The following is a 19,861-nucleotide window of genomic DNA, read 5'->3' as shown; positions in this document are numbered from 1 at the left end:
GTAGAAGGACGTTTCAGCGAAGAGTCCAGGGTTACAATCATAGCCGGTTTTGTCATCCCTAATTGAAAGCATGATAACTTTCTGAATCCGCAGCTGATGAGTTCAGTTTGACTGCTGGTCGGTGAAAGCCAACCTGCAGGGCTTTGAAGAGCATCCTCCCCTACGGCAAGACCTGTCTTCCACTCACCTCACCTGCTGCACCCTCTTTCCCTCCCTCTGCCTTTGCTGGGTCCCTCTCCCACCCTCTGTCTTTCCTCCTTTCTCCTCTCCATTGGTCCCCCTCGCTCTTCATCTTAGCTACCCACCCAGACTAACTGACCACACGACAACACTGATGTACAACTTTAATATTTCCATTTCCTGAGAAAAGCTGCTTTGTGCCTCTTAGGAGCTCCCTGGATACCCTAACCCTAACCCTAGCGCTAACCAATATCCAGTTAAAGAGGGGGAGGCAGGGCTTCCCTGGTGGCGCAGTGGTTGAGAGTCCGCCTGCCGATGCAGGGGACACAGGTTCGTGCCCCGGTCCGGGAAGATCCCACATGCCGTGGAGCGGCTGGGCCCGTGAGCCATGGCCGCTGAGCCTGCACGTCCAGAGCCTGTGCTCCGCAACGGGAGAGGCCACAACGGTGAGAGGCCCGCGTACCGCAAGAAAAAAAAAGAGGGGAGGTAGAGGGATTGGGGCTGCTGAACATGTCTTCCCAGTCCCTGAGTCTGAAGTGGAGGGATTAATTCATTGGCCTCACTTCAATTCCCATCATCAAGAAGACTTTGGGGATGAAGAGGTACAAACTACTATGTATAAAATAAGCTACAAGGACATAGTGTACAACACAGGGAATAGAGCTAATATTTTATAATAACTATAAATGGAGTGTAACCTTTAACTATTGTGAATCGCGCTCTTGTACACCTGTAACTTATGTAACATTGTACATCAGCTATACTTCAATTTTTCAAAAAAGACTTTGATTATAGGAGCGAGAAGTGTCCCTTGGCACCCTATGCAGCAGCCTAAGCCCCGTGACTTAGGTCCCAACCTCTCTTGAGAACAGCTAGATGCTCAGTCACCTGCATGTGCTTCCAAATTAGCTTCAGAAACCAAAAGCTCTACTTCCTTCTCCAAAAGAAAGGCAGAATTGTCTGTCTGGATCAAACCATTGCTCCACACCAGTAAGGGCAGCAGAAAAACATGTGTCGGTCTTGTTGTAACGTACAGATTTCACTGGGGTGAAGCAAAGTTAGCAAGCCACAGGGCAGTCCCCAGCTATCCCACGAAAATCTCCGAGATCACCTATTTGTATGACAGGCACTGTTCTTGGCAGCAATGGTCTAAAAGTGAGGGAAACAGACAAAGCCTGGCCTTCGAGGAGCTTATAGTCTAGTGGGGGTGGAGACCATAGACATGAAAACAAATGAATATCATTTCCGGTACAAAAGTGCTGTGAAGAAAATAGAATAAGGTGATGGGATAAAGAGAGACTGCAGTAGGGGGCTGCTATACTAGGTATTAGGGTCAGGAAAGACCTCTTTAAAGAGAAAATATTTGAGCCGAAGCTGAATGGAGTGGAGGAAAGACCACGGTAAGATCTGGGTAAGGGTATATCAGAGAGAGAGTGGCAGACAGGCCCGAGGTGGCCTTGAGCTCCAAGTGTTTAAGGAACTAGGAGGTGGGCGTGGCTGAAGGGCAGTGTGAGAGGAGCAGAGGAGAGGCAGGTGGGTTGGGGGAAGGGGTTGGGGGAAGGGGTTGGGGGTCAGACCCCACAGGCAGGGATAATTAGTTTGAATCTCATACTGATGGTTTTCAAGAAGACGTTCCACAAGTTGATTTCAGCTTTTAAACGCTATCACGTCTGGCCATGGTGCAGAGCGTATATTGTACAGCAGTGGTCCCCAGCCGTTTGGGCACCAGGGACCAGTTTTGTGGAAGACAATTTTTCCATGGGGGGAAGAATGGTTCAGGCGGTAATGTGAGCGATGGGGAGCGGCAGACGAAGCTTCGCTCGCTGGCCCACGGCTCGCCTCCTGCTGTGCGACCTCGGTCCTAACAGGCTGCGGACCGGTACCAGTCCGCAGCCCAGGGGGCTGGGGACCCCTGTTCTACAGGGCAAGAGTGGAGGCAGGAAGACAAGTTAGCAAAAAATTGCAGAAGACTCAGCAAGAAATGATGGTGTTTACAGTGTCAGAGATAATTGAAAATAATCAGATGAGAAACACAAATCGCTAACGAATCCAAATGTCTTTTTCTGGTGGATTAGATGCAGGTAGAGAAAAACATGAACGGAAGATGACCGTAGGTGGAAGCTTGAGCAACCAGGTGAAAGGTAGAGTCTTTTATTGACGTCAGCTAAACTGGGTGGGGAGGAATGCGAAGAGAGACAATTCTGGACTCTGTGTCGGACGTACCGGGAGAGACAAGCCCGAGAGGGATCCAGGTGGAGATGGTGAGCAGTCTGGAGCCCAGCAGACGGACCAGGGCGAACGTACAAAAGGATAGACGGGATTTAAAGCCATGGGAAGGGATGAGACTACCCAGCAAGTGAGGATGGATGAGAGAAGAGGACGAGGGAACTGAGCCCTGGGGCCAGAGCTGGCCTCATAGACACGCAACCTGTGCGGTTGTGTTGAACCCCAGGTCCCTCGCACCTGGTTCAATCCTCTGTGGCCGCCATCTTGCAATTCTTCATAATTTGGAACTAGAAGCTTCACGTTTTCACTCCTCACCAGGCCCTGCAAATGATGGAGCCACTTCTGCCTCAGACACTTCAAAGTTAAGAATCTGGTGGAGACAGAGACTCCATCAAAGAAAGCTCAAAAAGAGTGATTAATGGGGTAAGGAAGGCCCAGAGTACGGTATCAAGCCAGCCCAGAGATTATTTCTGGGAGGAAATGGCCAACTGTGTCAAACACCGCAGGGCACTGGAGTGAGACAAGGACAGCGATAGGTGCACCCTTGGCCAAGTTCCCGACAGTCAGTGACTTTGACGATGACCTTCTTGGCAGTGTGGCCTGCACCAGTCCTTAATTTGGCTGACTATAGAATGACAAGAGACAAGTGACCACCAACACTGGAGAACGTATGGCAAGAATATACAGAGGGAGGCCCTCATCCTACCGCCCACACCTCTTCTCTTCCCACTGCCCGCTCGCTCCATCTCGCAGAGTGACAGGCCTCACACACATGCACGTCGACACGCCAGCCCAGACATCCAAGCTCTGTTCCGGGCCTCCCTGCCATCAACCTTCTGCAGAACACCCACTAGGAGGACCCAGGAAGACAGGCGGGCCGGCCCTGGAAACAGCTCTGGCTATCCTTGCGGGGAATTTCACCTTCCCGAGTGGTCTAGACAGCTAGCAGGGCCCAGGCTACGGGTGGGCAGACACCTCGGCAGCTAGAGCCCGACCAGAGCAGGACCCTGTAAGATCCAGGCCTCCAGACGGTGGCCCCGTGCCCAAATCTAAGGGCAGTTCTGGAGGTGACGACATGGGTAGACGGAAGCACTTGTAGGTAGCAAAATGAGTTGGTTCTCATTCAGGTGCACATACTTTTCTCTAAGAAATAAAAGTGAGGGTGACAGTGGGAGTAGGTGTTAAGGCCTTGAGGAGAGAAAAAATGTTTTGGGGAAAAGGAAAGGAAACTTACTAGCTAGGCGTAGCAGGCTTGTCTGGGTCTGTTGAACATCCACCTCACATGATGGTTCACAAATTTTAAGTAAATCCAGGCAGCTCAGTGGTCTCACTTTCCCCAGCAATGTTCAGGTGCCCATGTACAGGTGCCAAGAAAGTGGCTTGTTGGGTTTAGACAGGGTTAGGGGCAGAGGAGTTAAGGGTGTTTGTTCCACAGCTCTGCGATGCCAGAATTAGCAGTCTATGGTCAAGAGGACATAAAGGAGGATTGATGGTGAAAAAGTGGTAGAACCAATGGAATGGGAGCTCACTGAGGGCCGAGAATCGCTGCAGTGGGTGCCTGCAAGTGAGACTTCAGAGATGGTACAGTTATGAGGGAGGACATGGTTTACTTAGGACCATGAGCCGTTTCTTTCAAGAAACATTTTTTATCTGGAACCCTACTTTGTATCTGTAAAGACACAAAAGGTGATTAAATCATCCGTCGCTTCCGTTATAATGCTGGGCATTTCAGGCCACAGAGGATGAGATATGGGGATAACTTTGTGATGACCAGGGACTGGTTAAATCCAGGGCTTTCTAGAGAGAAATAAGGGAAATGGACCAAGTTTACGGGTAGAAACGTAGTTATGTTGTCTGTGGGCGCCCTCTACTGGCACTTAGTCACAATAGCCATGTGGGCTTGGAAGCTTTTGGGGGTGTGTGTGGGTGTGTGTGTGTTTTAATTAACGAGTGAAAACTTGCCCCTTATAGATATTTAGGGGTTATGGTTCAAGTGGGCAAGGAAACTTTAGTTACGGAACAAACCCTACGTCAGCATTTTAAATGTCACAGTCTCAGTTACGTCATTTATGACTTTCTGATTCTCTTTACAGAGAGCCCTGCTTAACCCTAACCTTGAGGGTCTCTCCAATGGGATTGAGCTACTTGAAGTCAAGATCTTAATTTTTTTTTATCTTCTTACATTCTGAGCCTAGTACTGTGCCCAGCATATTGTAGGTGTCTGATAAATATGTGTCAATCAGAACAGAAGGGCAATGAGCAAATGAGCAAAGTGGTACAATGTCACAGAAGAAGGAGGGTTTAATCCCACTTGGCCAATTCAGGAAGGCTTCCAAGAGGAGAAGGGTGGTGGCCATGGGGATGGGGAGGGACAGGTAAAGTTGAAATGAATCCAGAAAATAGAAGAGCAAACCTAGGGGCCAGATAGAGACTCCACAAGGCAGGGATTTTTGTGTGATTCTGGAAAGAAGTTCCCTGCTATATGACTGACAGCTGTGGCTCCCAGTCCTTCCTGAGAAAGTATGAACAAGAAACTTAAAATTTCATAAAAACAGAGAGAGGAAGCTAGCATGGCAGATTCAGGCAGGCTGAAGGAAGAATCTGGAAGGATTTTTAACCATGAGTACTGAAAAAAGAACAACAATTCAAGGTTTAAAGATTCCCCATAATTTTTTTACCCTAAAATGTGCGACCTCACCGGAAATTCAGTTCAATAGATAATACAGATCACTTTTACAATGATGGCATTCTTTTCTCAAAATGCCTTGTTTTCTCAGACACAGAGCGTGGGACCAGGGTGACTTTTCTGGTTTTCATACTGAGTATCTCATATCTCAGGAACCCTCTGAGTCCCAGGCAAATCGGGACAGCTGGTCACCCTAGCTGAGCAGGGGAACTCAGAACAGCTCAGATGGAGAAGGCTGGTGCCAAGCTGGGCTCGGGACAGAGCACAAAGGGCCCTGGCTGAGAATGGACAGGGGATGCCAACTTACTCTGTACCTGTGATCATCATAGCTCTGGGATGTGAGCCCGGTGCGATTCCTCACCCACCAGCAAAATGGGTTTCTGGGTTCTAAACGACCAAGTGCCCAGAGGAAATTGCAAAAGAGCAAGGAGGGGGGAGAATGCACTCGCAAGGACCCTTGGGTTGCAACAGGAGAACTGAGGCCAAGGAAGACAGAGGTCTCATTTTGAAGGTCCTGCTGTTTCTTCACAATTGTACCTAAAAATAACGACCTGGAAATGAGTAGTTGGCCACATGCGGGATTCTTACAGAACTGGAAAAACTAAACTGCTGCTGCTGTAACTCACACGTAAGACATCACAGACATTAACCATTGACCTCAGTGAGGCCCAAACAAACAGCACGCAACCTCACTTCGATGGCCAGAGATACTCGTGACAGTGGGAGACGTCTGCAGCTCTGGTGGAAGCGGTTCCTCAGCAATGGAGGAGGGTCACCCAGGTGGTGCACAGCCCAGAGTCACTCTTTTCCTACCCAGAGTAAGAGGAGTATGAGGAACGGTCCCTATCACAGCAGCACGGAGACAGGGACCTCTCTACAGCAAACATGCTGCAGGACACTTACCACAAGCCCTTCCTCATCCTTATAGGAAAGTCACAACTCAGGTACTTTACCAACTTAGGAAAGAAATGGCAAAAACAAACAAAACAACAACAACAAAAAAGAAAAGCAAGAGGAAAGGAAAAGGACAAACGATGAAAAGTGATGTAGCTGTGTAAACATAGTGGATGAAATTTGTATGCCTTAAGGAAGGGCTGCAGAGTCAAAGACTGGAGGTGAAGGAGTCAGAAACAAGACACGCCAGGCAACCCCAGAGCAGCAGTGCTGTGGTGAGCCGGGGGCTGACACTGGGCAGCAAAGGGGATCAGCAGATGCTGAAAAGGCCATTTGTCTAAAGAAAAAAGAGAAGAACTAAACGGGACCAAGACAAACTAAAGTAGCACTGCTGGCTGGGGCTTTCACCAAAGACTTGGCTAGAAGGAGTTGATAGCGTACCCACATTGCAGTCATGCGCTTGGCGGCAGTGATGATGACAAGTGATATACGAAGCACTTGCCGATGTCTGCTATTATGCTAAGGGTTTTACCAAGATCGTCTCCTTTAATCGTCACAATAGCCATATGGGTTAGCACTGTGATTATGCCCATTTTACAGATAAAGAAAGTGAGAACCAAGGTCACATGACTCGCAACTAGTGACGGTGGAATTTACTTTAAGGTAACTTTCTCACTACCATATTGTGCACAGTTGGCTTGTGTCACTGTAGCTAGTTCAGACTTTGTTAGAAAGTTTTTTGGTAAACTTTATAAAAATCATTTTTAAATATTAAAAACTATTTTATATCAGCATCAGAAACTTCATACTGTACCACTTCCTCTTTCACTTTGAAACTCTCAGACCAACAAGGAAGCCTACAGATGGTTCAGAAGCCATAGGCCAGGGTTCCAGCAGTAGAGTGTCACCAGCCCCATCTGGAACATCTGTGTGTACACATTTTGGAGGTGGGTGAGTAGCATAAGGATGAAGTGAAGCGGCTGTCACAGGGCACAATATTGAGAATGTTCCTTGAAAAGGACCTGTCATGTAGAGGTGAGCAAATACATGTTACATGAATGGATGACTGAAATGAAAATGAAGCCACCATCATTACATATAACTAGCAAAAAAATGAGTGGGGCTTCCCTGGTGGCGCAGTGGTTGAGAGTCCGCCTGCCGATGCAGGGGACACGGGTTCGTGCCCCGGTCCGGGAAGATCCCACATGCCGCGGAGCGGCTGGGCCCGTGAGCCACGGCCGCTGAGCCTGCGCGTCCGGAGCCTGTGCTCCGCAACGGGAGAGGCCACAACAGTGAGAGGCCCGCGTACCGCAAAAATAAATAAATAAATAAAATACGAGTGGTCATAGAATTGTGTTTCCATTTATGAACTAAAAGAATTGATTCTGAGCACCCATGTTCTTTGAACACTGTTTTTAGAAAAATTATAATGCCCAGTAGCCACTAATAAGTATGAAATTTATTCACAGGCTACCTGAGGAGTTGTTTACTGATAGATTGCATATACTCACACTCTCTCCTTAAAAGACTTCATGGGTTTTTCATCTTCAAATAGAAAACTCATTTGCAATGAACACATAAATTTATACCAAAGACAAAGGAAAATATAAGTCTGCTAATTGAATGGGTAAAAGTTGTGATTGAGCTTCAATTTAGCTCTGAGTTTCCTGGCAGACGAGGCAAAAAAAGAAAAACAATAGGTTTTACAATTGTCTTAACAGAAAGGAGGAAGCATGCCAGTCCCTCAAAGGAGACAAAGTATGAGCACTGAAGTCTCAGTGAATTTTCTCATCTAGGGTTACACATAGGAGTTGCCTGCATTGTTCATTTCTTGTTCTCATTTTTAGAAAATGAGGAGCAGATTTCATGAAATTGTTACCTGCAGTGATGACTAAAACTGGTGGGGTGACAGTAAAGTGCAGCTTAGTGAGACCATCTGTAAGGATGCCAAGGTCATGTAGCCCAAGCACAGCTTCTAGTTTGATCTGAGGTTAGAAATCAGATTATCTAAAAAGAAAGGAAACAGGTGTTTGCTAAACACCTAACGTGTTATGTGCATGAAATGTTTTCTTCCTCTCAACATACATATTATTAATTCTGTTTAATAATTAAGTGAATGTTTTACTGCGATTTACTGCAAATCAGCAAAGGGGTCCCAAGCTCATGCACTCTCTTCTGTACCACACACACCTTCCTGCACTCCTACACTCTTATCAAGAAAAGCCAATGGGCAATTCATCCCCTAGACAAGCTTCTGTCGGTGCTACTTTTTACAGGCAATTCGAGTTAATTCTCTCCAGAGAGGGCCTAGAGTGCTGGGGTTGCACATTACGATTAAGGAGAAATTTCTTTGTTTAAAAGCCAAGCGGACGGGAATAAAGACGCAGACCTACTAGAGAACGGACTTGAGGACACGGGGAGGGGGAAGGGTAAGCTGGGACAAAGTGAGAGAGTGGCATGGACATATATACACTACCAAATGTAAAATAGATAGCTAGTGGGAAGCAGCTGCATAGCACAGGGAGATCAGCTCGGTGCTTTGTGACCACCTAGAGGGGTGGGATAGGCAGGGTGGGAGGGAGGGAGATGCAAGAGGGAAGAGATATGGGAACATATATATATGTATAGCTGAATCACTTTGTTGTAAAGCAGAAACTAGCACACCATTGTAAAGCAATTATACTCCAATAAAGATGTTTAAAATTAATTAATTAATTAATTAAAAAGATAAAAGCCAATTGATCAGTTGGTAGGTTTGACTCAAATCTCTCAAGTTCAGGAGCCTTCACTGAGCTCACTGCAAAGGAAGTCCACAGTTTCTAGATCTGTGAGTCTCTCTGTTTAAATGGCCTGGGAAAGGATTGTTACCCTCTCCTTCCAGTGATAGGTAGACTCAAGGTCTCCCAGGGGACAAGATGTCTACACTGTGACTGAAATGTGATAGAGCCTAATTTAGCTCTGAGCTTCCCGGCAGCCAAGACAAAAAGAGAAATACAATGAGTTTCACAGCTGTCTTAACAGAAACGAGGAAGCACGCCAGTCCCTCAAAGAAGACAAAGTGTGGGCTAAAGCACGGGCAGGAATCGGGTGGTAGTAAGGGAGCCCTGAGTAGAGAGGGCTCCAGGCAGATGAGAAAGGGCAGGGAACTGAAAAGGACATGGCTGGGGTCTAGAGTGTGCGTGCGTCTGCTTGGGGAAGCACCTGTGGCAAGAGTAAGCGGGCAGGTCTAATCCCTTCACAAGGAGGAGCTACACAAAATTATAGAGTTTTTTTCTTCTCCAAAAGAACAGGGACCATGCACAGGAAAATCAGTCTGAGAAGGATGGCAAGTCTGGGACTCACTGAAGAACATACACATCTATATCTTAAAGATATATCTACAGATATCTTTTATCTATAGATATCTAGATAAAAATGAATGGCAGTGTTGGGGAGAGAGGTGGCGGGACCAGCATGCCGATTCCTAGGAGCCCTCCTGTGGCTCCCACGGCTGTTATCATAGGACTGGTCTTGATGTTCTGTAATTGTTTCTCTGTCTATGCCACACTAGCCTATAAGCCTTGGAGGAGCAGAGAGCAGGACTGCCTTTAGATTTGCTTGCCAGACCTATGGGTGTCATTTTGTGTGTGTGTGTGTAAAGTGATTTTGATTTTTTAGAACGTATTCAAAGGAAGAACAAAAAAAGCTTTCAAGGAGAAAAATAGTGATAAGTAAAGCATAAGACAAGAAATGTAAATTATTTTCTCTCTTTGAAACTCCCATATCTCAGTTCCCCTCTGGGGACTCCACAAAACTTACATACCACCCCAGGCTGGAATCTGTCCCATTGGCCTGCACCTCACCCTGGCTCTCCCTGTGGTATTTCCCTGAGTCTCCACGGGTGCCTTTTGTCTCAATTGCTGTGCCAACGCTGAGGTTTCACATTAGCTCTTTACACACTCCATTCTCCTCTATCCAATGAAACAACCACAGAGCTGCCCCATGAGAGGCATTTTTTCTTTCATGCTGTCTTGTGCGTGATGGGACCATCATCACCAACTTAGTCTTCTTAACCAGTCCCAGGATCTTTCCAACACCCCTATAACGAGCAGCTTGCCGATGACCACGTGTAGGTCCTGGCTGGTTGCAACCTCTGTAGCTGCAGGAGGGCTTGGCACCTGGCTGTCGACTGCCAAAGAACATGTGCCGCCAGACCTTGTGCCAACATGCCTGGCCAAGCACTGGAATTTGTTTTAGCTTTGAGTATTCTTAATCATGTAGTTAATACTTGTTCACTATAGAAACTCTGGAAAATACTTATAAAGTAATAATACATACATGTGTGGTTATACCTCACCCATAAATCCTTCACCCATGATTAGCTACTCCAGTTGGCCCTTGAACAACACAGGTTTGAACTGCATAGTTCCACTTATAGGTGAATTTTTTTGATAAATGTAGTTCCTGTGTCTTCATTTTACAGATCTTTAAGTTCAGCGAAAAGTTTGTGTTCGATTGGAGATCCTTTTGCTATTTCAACATCTTGCCCCCTTGAGTGAGTCATTTATCAATTGCTTTGTTTCTGAGGCAGAGATAGTAGTACTCAGATTTCTGCCTGCACGGAATGGGGAGGGAGGGTCCTGCGCCCCTAACAACCCCATTGTTCAAGGGTCACCTGTATTAACAAATTGTATATCTCCTTCCAGATGTTTGGTGTTTATTTACGCATTCGTTTCTTTGTTCATTTTATATACACTAATAAAATAACTTCTCATGTTACTACCAATAACGTTAGTTAGGTACATTAGGAGCTTCCCAAATGCATTTCCCTTTCTTTTTCCTACAGAAGTAACAACCATCCAGAACTTTATGTTAATCAATTCCTCATTTTTCTTTATAGTTTTGCCATATACGTACACAGTTTTTAAGCTTCCTGTAAGTGAAGCCCCATTCTGATCTTCTGTGACTTCCCTTTTCTGCCTAAAATTAAGTTTTTGCTATTCAGACTCATTGAAATATATGACCACAATTAATTAGTTTTTGCTCTTGGGTAGCATTACATTTTATAAAGATACTACAATTTATTTTTCTGTGCTGTTATTGATGGGCACTTGGGTTGTTTCCTGCCCCTTGTTATTTCAGGAAATACTACTATGGAACTTCCGTACATCTCTTCTTGTTCATATACACAATAGCTTCTCCAAGGGACAGTCTCCGGAGGGAAATGGCTGCTTCATAGAGTTTGTACATCATCAGTTTCACTGATCAATGCTAAATTGTTTTCCAAAATTGTTTTATTCTTAGTGTCTGAGAGTTCCTATTTCTCCGTGTCCTTGACAACACTTGGTATTGTCAGAATTTTTCATTTTAGCAATTTTGGTGGGTGAGGTTAGGTATGTCATTGTGCTTTTAATTTACATTTCCTAATTACTGTGATTAACCATATTTCCATATATTTATTGGCAGTATTATTCCTATCCTGTAAAATGCCTATTCATGTTGTTTCTTCATTTTTTAAACTATTTTTTGATTCACAGGACTTATTTATATATTCAATTCTCTCTGTCTCTGTGGATCTCTGTATCTATCTATGCATCTGTTTATCTAAAACTGTACTTTCAAATCTGACAGCTTTTAACAAGAATAATAACCTACATTGGAAATTGGTCTAGTTACAGGGTCTTAGGTAACAAATATTTTTATTCCCTTTACTCTGATTTTCTAAAGAGCAAAACTAGATCCCATATCAGACAAATAATGATTTATCAAGTGGAAAAAAAGCCCTCCACTACTGTTGTTTTTCACTTCACTACTTGGGAGATGAGAATAATGAATTTTTGTTTCTGGATAATATTTTTTCAACGTTGAATTTCAGAGGGTAAAAAAAAGTTGAAAACAACTGTCCCTCCAAAGTCACTCTTTTAATGTATCTCAGAGTCATATGCTCTCTAGGGCCCATTCTCCCCTCATTTGGCTTGGGGGAGCAGAGAAAAATGTAATATGTGCCTGCAACTGGATACAGTGTGGGTGGTCCTGAAATTCACCCAGAGATCTTCCAGCTAAGCCCTCCCCAGCAGCCGGGCAGGAAGGGCTTTCCCTGGATGGTCAATACCCTCTCAATAGAGCACCTACATGCCAGCCTCTGGATGCGCCGTACCCTTGGACAGTGTGCAAGAAAGGACACTGCATCCTAGAACCCACCCTCTAGGGCTTACAGTTCAGTTAGAAAGACACATAAATGAAAGAGTAAAAGATATGTGTAACACTACATGAAAGAAATGGAAGGCTATCGTGATTTTAACCATTGGACTAAAATTGAAGATGACAAAGGATCGAAGGAAGAAGTATGTGCTCCCGGCTCCACCTCAAGTCAAGTCTGTTGGCTCTGCGTTTCCCTTACCTCCAACCCCTGTTCCCTCCTAGGACCAATAGGTCAGACACAGGGTAGCTTGGGTCACATTCTCCCACCGCTTCCAGACCCATGGTGTGGTCTCTGGTCAGCCTCCCAGCCACTGGGGCCCTCCCCACTCCCTGAGATGGAAGTACAGAGAGTCCTCCACCCTCTCTCGGAGACTTCCACTTTCATTCCAGCCCTGGCTCAGCACTCACAAGATTCAGAGGGAACTAGAAGTGTCGCTCACCAAAAAGATGTTGGAGCCCCTTCCTGGGACACATCATGAATCAGTGTCTTGCTATTTCCCTAAGTGAGTACTGAACCTGGTGTCCTCCTAGGGCACTGCCCATTCCCTGAAGATATATCTTACTAAGAGCCTCTTGAAAGTTGACCTTGACAATGAATCATGAGGTAATACTTGGATTCCAGTCCCAAGTGACCTGATAACCACACCCTCTTGGTGATGATCTATTCCAGTGGTTTTCAACTAGGAGAGCTATCTCTCCCCAGACATCCAGTAACTTCTGGAGATATTTTTGGTTGTCACAACTGATAGTGGTAGGGGAGTGCTACCGTCATCTAGTGGATAGAGGTTGAGGATGCTGCTAACATCCTATAATGCACAGGATAGCCTCCATCCCTGAGAACTAACCAGCCCAAAATATCTGTAGTGTCCAGACTGAGAAACCCAGACCTACTCCTGACTAGCCCAGTCTGGAAAAACCACAGGTCACGACTCCCAGCTCCACACAATTTTTAATAGATGTGAGCTTCTTTGGTTATTCTTAAGTCAGTTCCTACCGTCACACCTGGACACAGGGCGCTGGAGAAGGGACCAGAGGTCCCATGGTTGAGTCAATGACTCTCTTCCCTCAGAGGGCTCAGCCTGTGATCTGAATTCTCATCAACGTGACACTCACAAAAAGTATTCCGGCTGCAGTTCAATCTCTTGGGGTGACAAACTTGTAAATGGCATGGATAATGACAAGGGCTCCTCTGTATTTCATTATGTAATTATGATTTTTTTCATTGAAAAATACTAAATAATATCTGCTTGTAGTCAATCATTCATTCAGTCAACAAATATTTGTTGTGTGCCCACTAGGACCCAGAACCATGCTCTATGCTAAATGAATGGTAATTGTCCAAGTCTACGAACCTAGACCGCAGCCGGACTTCTTGATCAGGTGAGATGGAGGGCTGGGAGCTTATTAAATTGCAGATGCTTGGATCTCCCTTCAAAGATTCTGATTTTACAAGTCAGGGTGATGCCCAGGAATCTGCATTTTTAGTGAGCACTTGTGGTGACTTCTCATACAGGCTAACTATGGGACCATGTTTTAAGAAACGTTGGTAGAAATCACGAAATCTACCCAACCTCATCCCAGGTCTGAGATTATGCAGACCTGCACTCTAACGTGGTAACGTCCTCTGTCCCTGAAAAAAAATCATTTAACCATTTAATCAATTAATCATTTAACCATTAATTGTCTCAAGCTTCCATTTTTAAAAGAAGGAGAATAAGACTTGTTCAAACACGGATGGTGAGAGGGTAGAACGGCCCCACGTAAAGAGAAGAAAGACGTTTTCAGAAGGAACAGAATCATAGAAGTTTTACTTCTAAAAACAAATTTTTTATGACATACAATAGAATGAGCATTGGACAAGTACATTGATATCAACAGGAGTTAGGAGAAAACCTCTGATTATGGAAAATCTCTCATTCTCTGAACCGACCTTCGATGGCTCCCAGCTTGGTTAGGGACCACTAATCCTCCCTGGTTACCAAGATAAATGGCTTCTCTGATTACTCTCAATTTTCTTTCAAATGCTTTCTCAGGCCCATATCATTACCACTCAGATGTGTGACTCTGCAATGGACCCCTTGCTTTAGTAGCTCATTAACCACTGTTAGAGGCCCAGGTGTAAACCCGCTCCAAGCAAAACTTTTCCTAGCCATTAGAAACACCTTAATACTTATCTATGTCCATCAACAAGGAAGTTATCTCACTATACCAGCATAAGGGCAAAACACAGGGAATCATCTCCAGCCCAACTGCTCTATTCTAAATTACTGGGGTCAATTTAATAGTAGACGGAACCCATATAAAGAAACTCATGATAACAATTATAGAACAGATTAAAATCAGTGTATCACATGAATGGACCTAGAGATTATCGTACTAAGTAAAGTAAGCCAGAGAAAAAGATAAATATCATATGATATTGCGTATATGTGGTATCTTAAAAAAAATGATACAAATGAACTTATTTAAAAAACAGAAATAGACTCACAGACATGAATACAAACTTATGGTTACCAAAGGGGAAAGGGCAGGGAAGAAATAAATTAGGAGTTTCAGATTAAAATATACACGCTACTATATATAAAATAGATTACCAACAAGGACCTACTGTATTACACAGGGAACTATACTCAATATCTTGTCATAACATATAATGGAAGATGATGTAAAAAAGAATATATATGTTTATATACATGTACAATTGATTCACTTTGCTGTATACCCGAAACCAACACAACAGTGTAAATCAACTATATCTCAATAAAAAAAATTTTTTTAAATCAATGTATCAGCAACATCATTAATGAAAAGAGGTATGAATTAAAGGCCAGAATATCTCAGAAAACATACCAGAGTCCCCTAAGGTAATTAATCTAAAATGTATTTTGTCCCTTTAATTAAACGTGTCTTCGTTATACCTGCAAAGGTCTCTGTATTCCTGTCTTGTCCACACTATTTACTTTTTGCTACAAGTAACACCACCTTAGCCCCGAGTCCACAGAGAAGGTCTGGGGACCCAGTGGACTCACAAAACAGAACACCTTGCACTCCTTGCACAGATCAAGCATTTCCAAAGATTCCTACCAAAATCCACTCAAAATACGGATGAGTGTCCAAACAGGAGGGAAACTATCCTTCCATGATAAACAGAGAAAAACTCACCATGTTTTGTGAGATCTGTAGCCTTAGTCCATCCCAAGTACCCCAGATCCCACACACCAAGGAGCTCCATTCCCGCCACCTCCAAACAAAAAAGAACCCCTCCCCAGCACTTGGGAACTCTGAGCCATCATATCAGTTTGAATGCAAATTTGACCCCAAACCCAGCTCTGCCGACAGATTCATTTTTAAGTAGACTCTGCTCCCTGCAGACCGACATGCAAATGGTGGGAACTCAAGCATGAGAACCACAAAGGCAGCAAAAAGACGTTGACCATACCTATTTTCCCAGCCTCCCCTCGCAGGTTGAAATCCCAGTTTCTTGGCAACTTCAGGGACATTTTGCTTCTGGTTTGGGTGAGTTGCTGCTGAAGCAGGGAGTCTGCCTCAATTCACGCCCTTCTTGGCTTTTTGATCTTCTTGCCTCACAAGCTTGTGTGTGTGTGTTTTCCCCTTTACGATTGCTTCACAAGCAATCTTCGGTTTGAGGTTGGTCTGCCAGCATGTCTTCTCCTTTCTCAGATGAAAGGTCCATCCATCTGTCACCGGGGATGGTACCCAAACCTGCCCACGGTCCCTCGGGGGGCGGGTACCTCATGAAGTGTGCACCCTGCTTTTCCTGCTTTCAGTATTACCAGGAATATCCCAGTTGACACTTCACTCTGCGTCATGGGAAGCAAAGCTCCTGTTCAAAAGAATCTCAGGCCTCACTGAGGCGAGGTCGTGATAAACAACGGCTGCCTCTTGGCTTTTTTTTTTTTTTTTTTTAACTGTCTGCTTCCTTGCATTTGAGGAAGTGGGTGGTTGTTCAGTGTAATGATACATTATAATCTCTTTCTTGAGAAAATGGTTTTTGGAAATGCTTGTATAAGTAGAGTGAGTGCTAGAGGTTTGATTAAAAGAAAAGAAAATTCTAAGACTCTGGCCATCTACCTCTAAGGCTCCCTTCTCATTGAACAGAGTGGGCTTACAAAAACGGTCAATAAGACAAAGAGCTTTCCCCCAAAGTCACCTTCGTTTAGGTCACCTTCTTTTAGTCACCTTCTTCCTGCTATAAGACCCACATAGTAAGTTCTCCACCTACTCAGGACAAAGGTTCCAAGTGATCTCAGCCTGATGTCAGGAGGGTTCTTATGTATTTAGCTAATAAGTGAGCTTTAGCTGGGTAGACCCACTTAAGTGTTATAATGGTTCTTTGACCCTGTGTACAGGGTGTGGGTCTGGGAATCAGACCGATATATGTTCACAACTCAGTTCTTCCACTTCCTAGCTCTGCAGCTTTTAACAAGCAACTGAATCTCTCTGGGCCTCAGTATCCTTAGCAGTAAAATGGGTTGATAATAACCGTGACTGCACAGAGTTGTGAAGGCATCTAGTACAGAGCTGGACGCATAGTGGTTACACCACAAACATCAATTCAACCCTTATTCCATTTAGTTCAGTTCTGTGACAGGCTTTCGTATGTTCAACTGGGCCAGACTGACCTAGTGATTAAGTATTTGGTCCAACAGCCAGAATGCCTGTGTTCAAATCCTGGCCCAACCACTTTCTTGCTGTGTGACTTTGGATAAGTTTCTTGACTACTCTGTGCTTCAATATTCTCATCTATAAATGAGGCAAATAATAGGACCTACTTCAGAGGGCTATCATGAGGCTTATTAAAGAGAGTAGATAATAAGACTAATAAGGCTATAAGGTAATGGGACTAAAAAGATAGTAGGTAAGAGTGCTCACAAGAGTCACTCCTGGCTAGAATATGAGCTACACATCCTTGGTCCATTCATTCTTCAGCCCTCCTGGATGACTCTGCTATACTTTCTTCTTTGCCTCCATGTACTCACTCTGTTGATGCCCTGGCTTCCTGTTCCATTGAGAAAGTTGATGCAACTGGAGGAGAACGTCTGCAAGCTCCCATCACTGTAGCGCCCTCACTTCCATGCATGGAAGCTCACACACTCAATCTTCTCTCAGTTCCGAAGGATAAACTGTGTCATCACTCCTCTATCTTTACTGCTTCATCAGTTTCTTCTCTCTCTTGGATCATTGCCACCAGCATTCACGTTTATTCTTTTGTTTTTGTTTTTGTTTTTTTGCGGTACGCAGGCCCCTCACCGCTGTGGCCTCTCCCTTTGCGGAGCACAGGCTCCGGACGCGCAGGCCCAGCGGCCATGGCCCATGGACCCAGCCGCTCCGCGGCATGTGGGATCCTCCCGGACCGACACATGAACCCGTGTCCCCGGCATCGGCAGGCGGACTCTCAACCACTGCGCCACCAGGGAAGCCCCACACTTATTCTTTTATATACTATAGTTTAAAAAATCTCTCTCGATGTCATTTCCCCCTTTGGCTACAGCCCCATTTCTCTCCTTCATTTCTGAGCCAAGTTTTCCTAAGAATTGTCTATACCTGCAAACACTTGTCCTACTATTCCCTCCTGAATCTTTTTGGTTGACGTTTTTGCTCCCATGACTCCACTGAATATATTCTGATCAAGGACATCGACCACATCCCTGTCACTGAACCCACTGGTCAATTCCACATGTCATCTCACTTTGACACATTTGATTCCTTTCTCCAAGCCCAAGCCCTCTCTCCACTTGGCTCCCAGCGTTCCTCACTGGTGTGGTTGTCTGCCTGCTATTCTGCTTCATCTCCATTTCCTTGCTGATTCCGTTTCATCTCCCTGACCTCTGAACAGTGAAGGAAACCAGGATTCACTCACTGGACTACTCTTCCATCTATACCCATACCTTGGTGAGCTCATCTGTCTCAAGGCTTTAAATGCCATGCATTTGCTGATCCATCCAATGTAGATTTTCAGCCCAGACTGCCTGCCCCCTGAGCCCCAAATCACACACATCTCTGCTTATATAACAAATAACCACCTCAAACTAAACTGTCCAAAACTTATATCCGGCTTCCCTGGTGGCGCAGTGGTTGAGAGTCCGCCTGCTGATGCAGGGGACACGGGTTCGTGCCCTGGTCCGGGAGGATCCCACATGCCACGGAGTGGCTGGGCCTGTGAGCCATGGCTGCTGGGCCTGCGTGTCCAGAGCCTGTGCTCCGCAACGGGAGAGGCCACAACAGTGAGAGGCCAGCGTACCACAAAAAAAAAAAAAAAAAAAAAATCCAAAACTTATATCCGGGGGACCAGGCTGAAGGAGCAGGGGTGACCTGAGGCATATTCTTCTCATTGTGAATGAAAGGAGTGGAAGAGGGAAGAACCACATAAGCCTATTTAAAGCCTCTGCTCTTATCATATCTGCTCATATTCTAGTGACCCACACACATCACGTGACCAAGTCCAAAGTCAGTGAAACAGGAAGTACACACAACCTGGGGGTGGGGGATAGGGGGAAAAAGGAGTAAATGTTTGCTGATCAATGCTCCAATCCATCACACCAACACGGCTCATCTACCCTCCAAGCACCCCAGGCGTGCTGGATTCCTCTGAACTTAGTCAGTTGGAGACTTCAGAGCGCCCCCTCGGCATTACTGTCTGCCTGACCCAAAGAGCGCTTCTCTGTTCTATCCTGACTTGGGGTGGAGGCAAGTGTGGATAGCCATCCCGAGTCCCAGCCCAGCAACATCTCCACAGGGAACTTGGCATCATGCAAAGGTTCAATCCTGGGACCTAAACTCAAGAACTCTGAAAATATCTTGAAGGTAGCATTTAGAAACATGGAGAGAACTTCCCTTACTCTTCAGGGTAGGTTCCTGAAAGTCTTGGGAAAATCTCGTGACTGATGGGGAAGTTGTTCATGAATACTTGGAAAGGCAGCCAGAAGAAAAGCACCCCTGGAAAGGCCCAGCACAGCTGCCGTCCCTCCGAAAAGCCTGCCCTGGAGCAGTCAGCTGCTTGGGTAGGGGTGACGGGCAACGTCGCTGCAGCCCTGCTCCCCGATTCCTGACCTTCAGAAAATGAAGAACTATAGATGTCTTGTCTGGTTCCCAAGTTTGAATCAGCATCAGCTATAGCAAAAGGAAAAGCAAACATTCATTCATCTATTTGCTTACTGAATGCTAACCATTAATTAAGAGCTTATTTTTTTTTTTACTGGACACTGGTGGAATGTTCATGAACAAGCTGACTTTGTTTCTGCCCCCATTCAACTTACAGTCTGTTGAGAGAGAATAATTAAGTCAACAATTAAATACTACATGAGAAGGGTATACTGGGGGCAGTTTGGGGAGTATGGGACTTTATCTTGGAGGGGCCTAATTGGGACTTGGGGTTGTGAGGGAAGGCTTTCTGAAGGAAGTGTCTTTTATATTAAGGCTTCATGAATGAGTTAGGGAAGAAAAGTGTTGCAGAAGTTTTCCATACGAAACAAACAGCATGCAATAGGCACAGAGGTAAGAAAGGACTCATCAGGTTGCTCCAGAAAAGAATGGAAGGGGAGGGATGGAGGAGGGACGAAGCTGGAGAGGGAGACCAGGGCTGGATCGTGGTGGATCCCTGGGAAAAGTTTTGGCTTTACACTGAAGGAAACAGAAGCTACTGGGGAGTTTTTATTAGAGCGAATCTGCAGAGGC

General features: G+C 45.2%; 1 protein-coding gene across 1 annotated transcript in view; it reads right to left on the bottom strand.

The window, feature by feature from the left end:
- Window positions 1-15,681, bottom strand: part of ARHGAP25 (Rho GTPase activating protein 25) — an 86,228-nt gene extending 70,547 nt beyond the window's left edge. The window contains exon 1 of the mRNA XM_082851684.1: window positions 15,606-15,681. Coding sequence (XP_082707810.1) covers window positions 15,606-15,666 — 61 coding nt within the window. The 5' untranslated portion in view covers window positions 15,667-15,681. The remainder of the gene's footprint in view (window positions 1-15,605) is intronic.
- Between the last annotated feature and the right edge of the window lie 4,180 nt (window positions 15,682-19,861).

Source organism: Leucopleurus acutus (assembly GCF_964270905.1).
Source record: "Leucopleurus acutus genome assembly, chromosome: 12".
In the NCBI taxonomy this organism is placed as follows: domain Eukaryota; kingdom Metazoa; phylum Chordata; class Mammalia; order Artiodactyla; family Delphinidae; genus Leucopleurus; species Leucopleurus acutus.
Note: the sequence above shows the minus strand (reverse complement) of the source record. Positions and strands in the feature narration are given on the sequence as shown.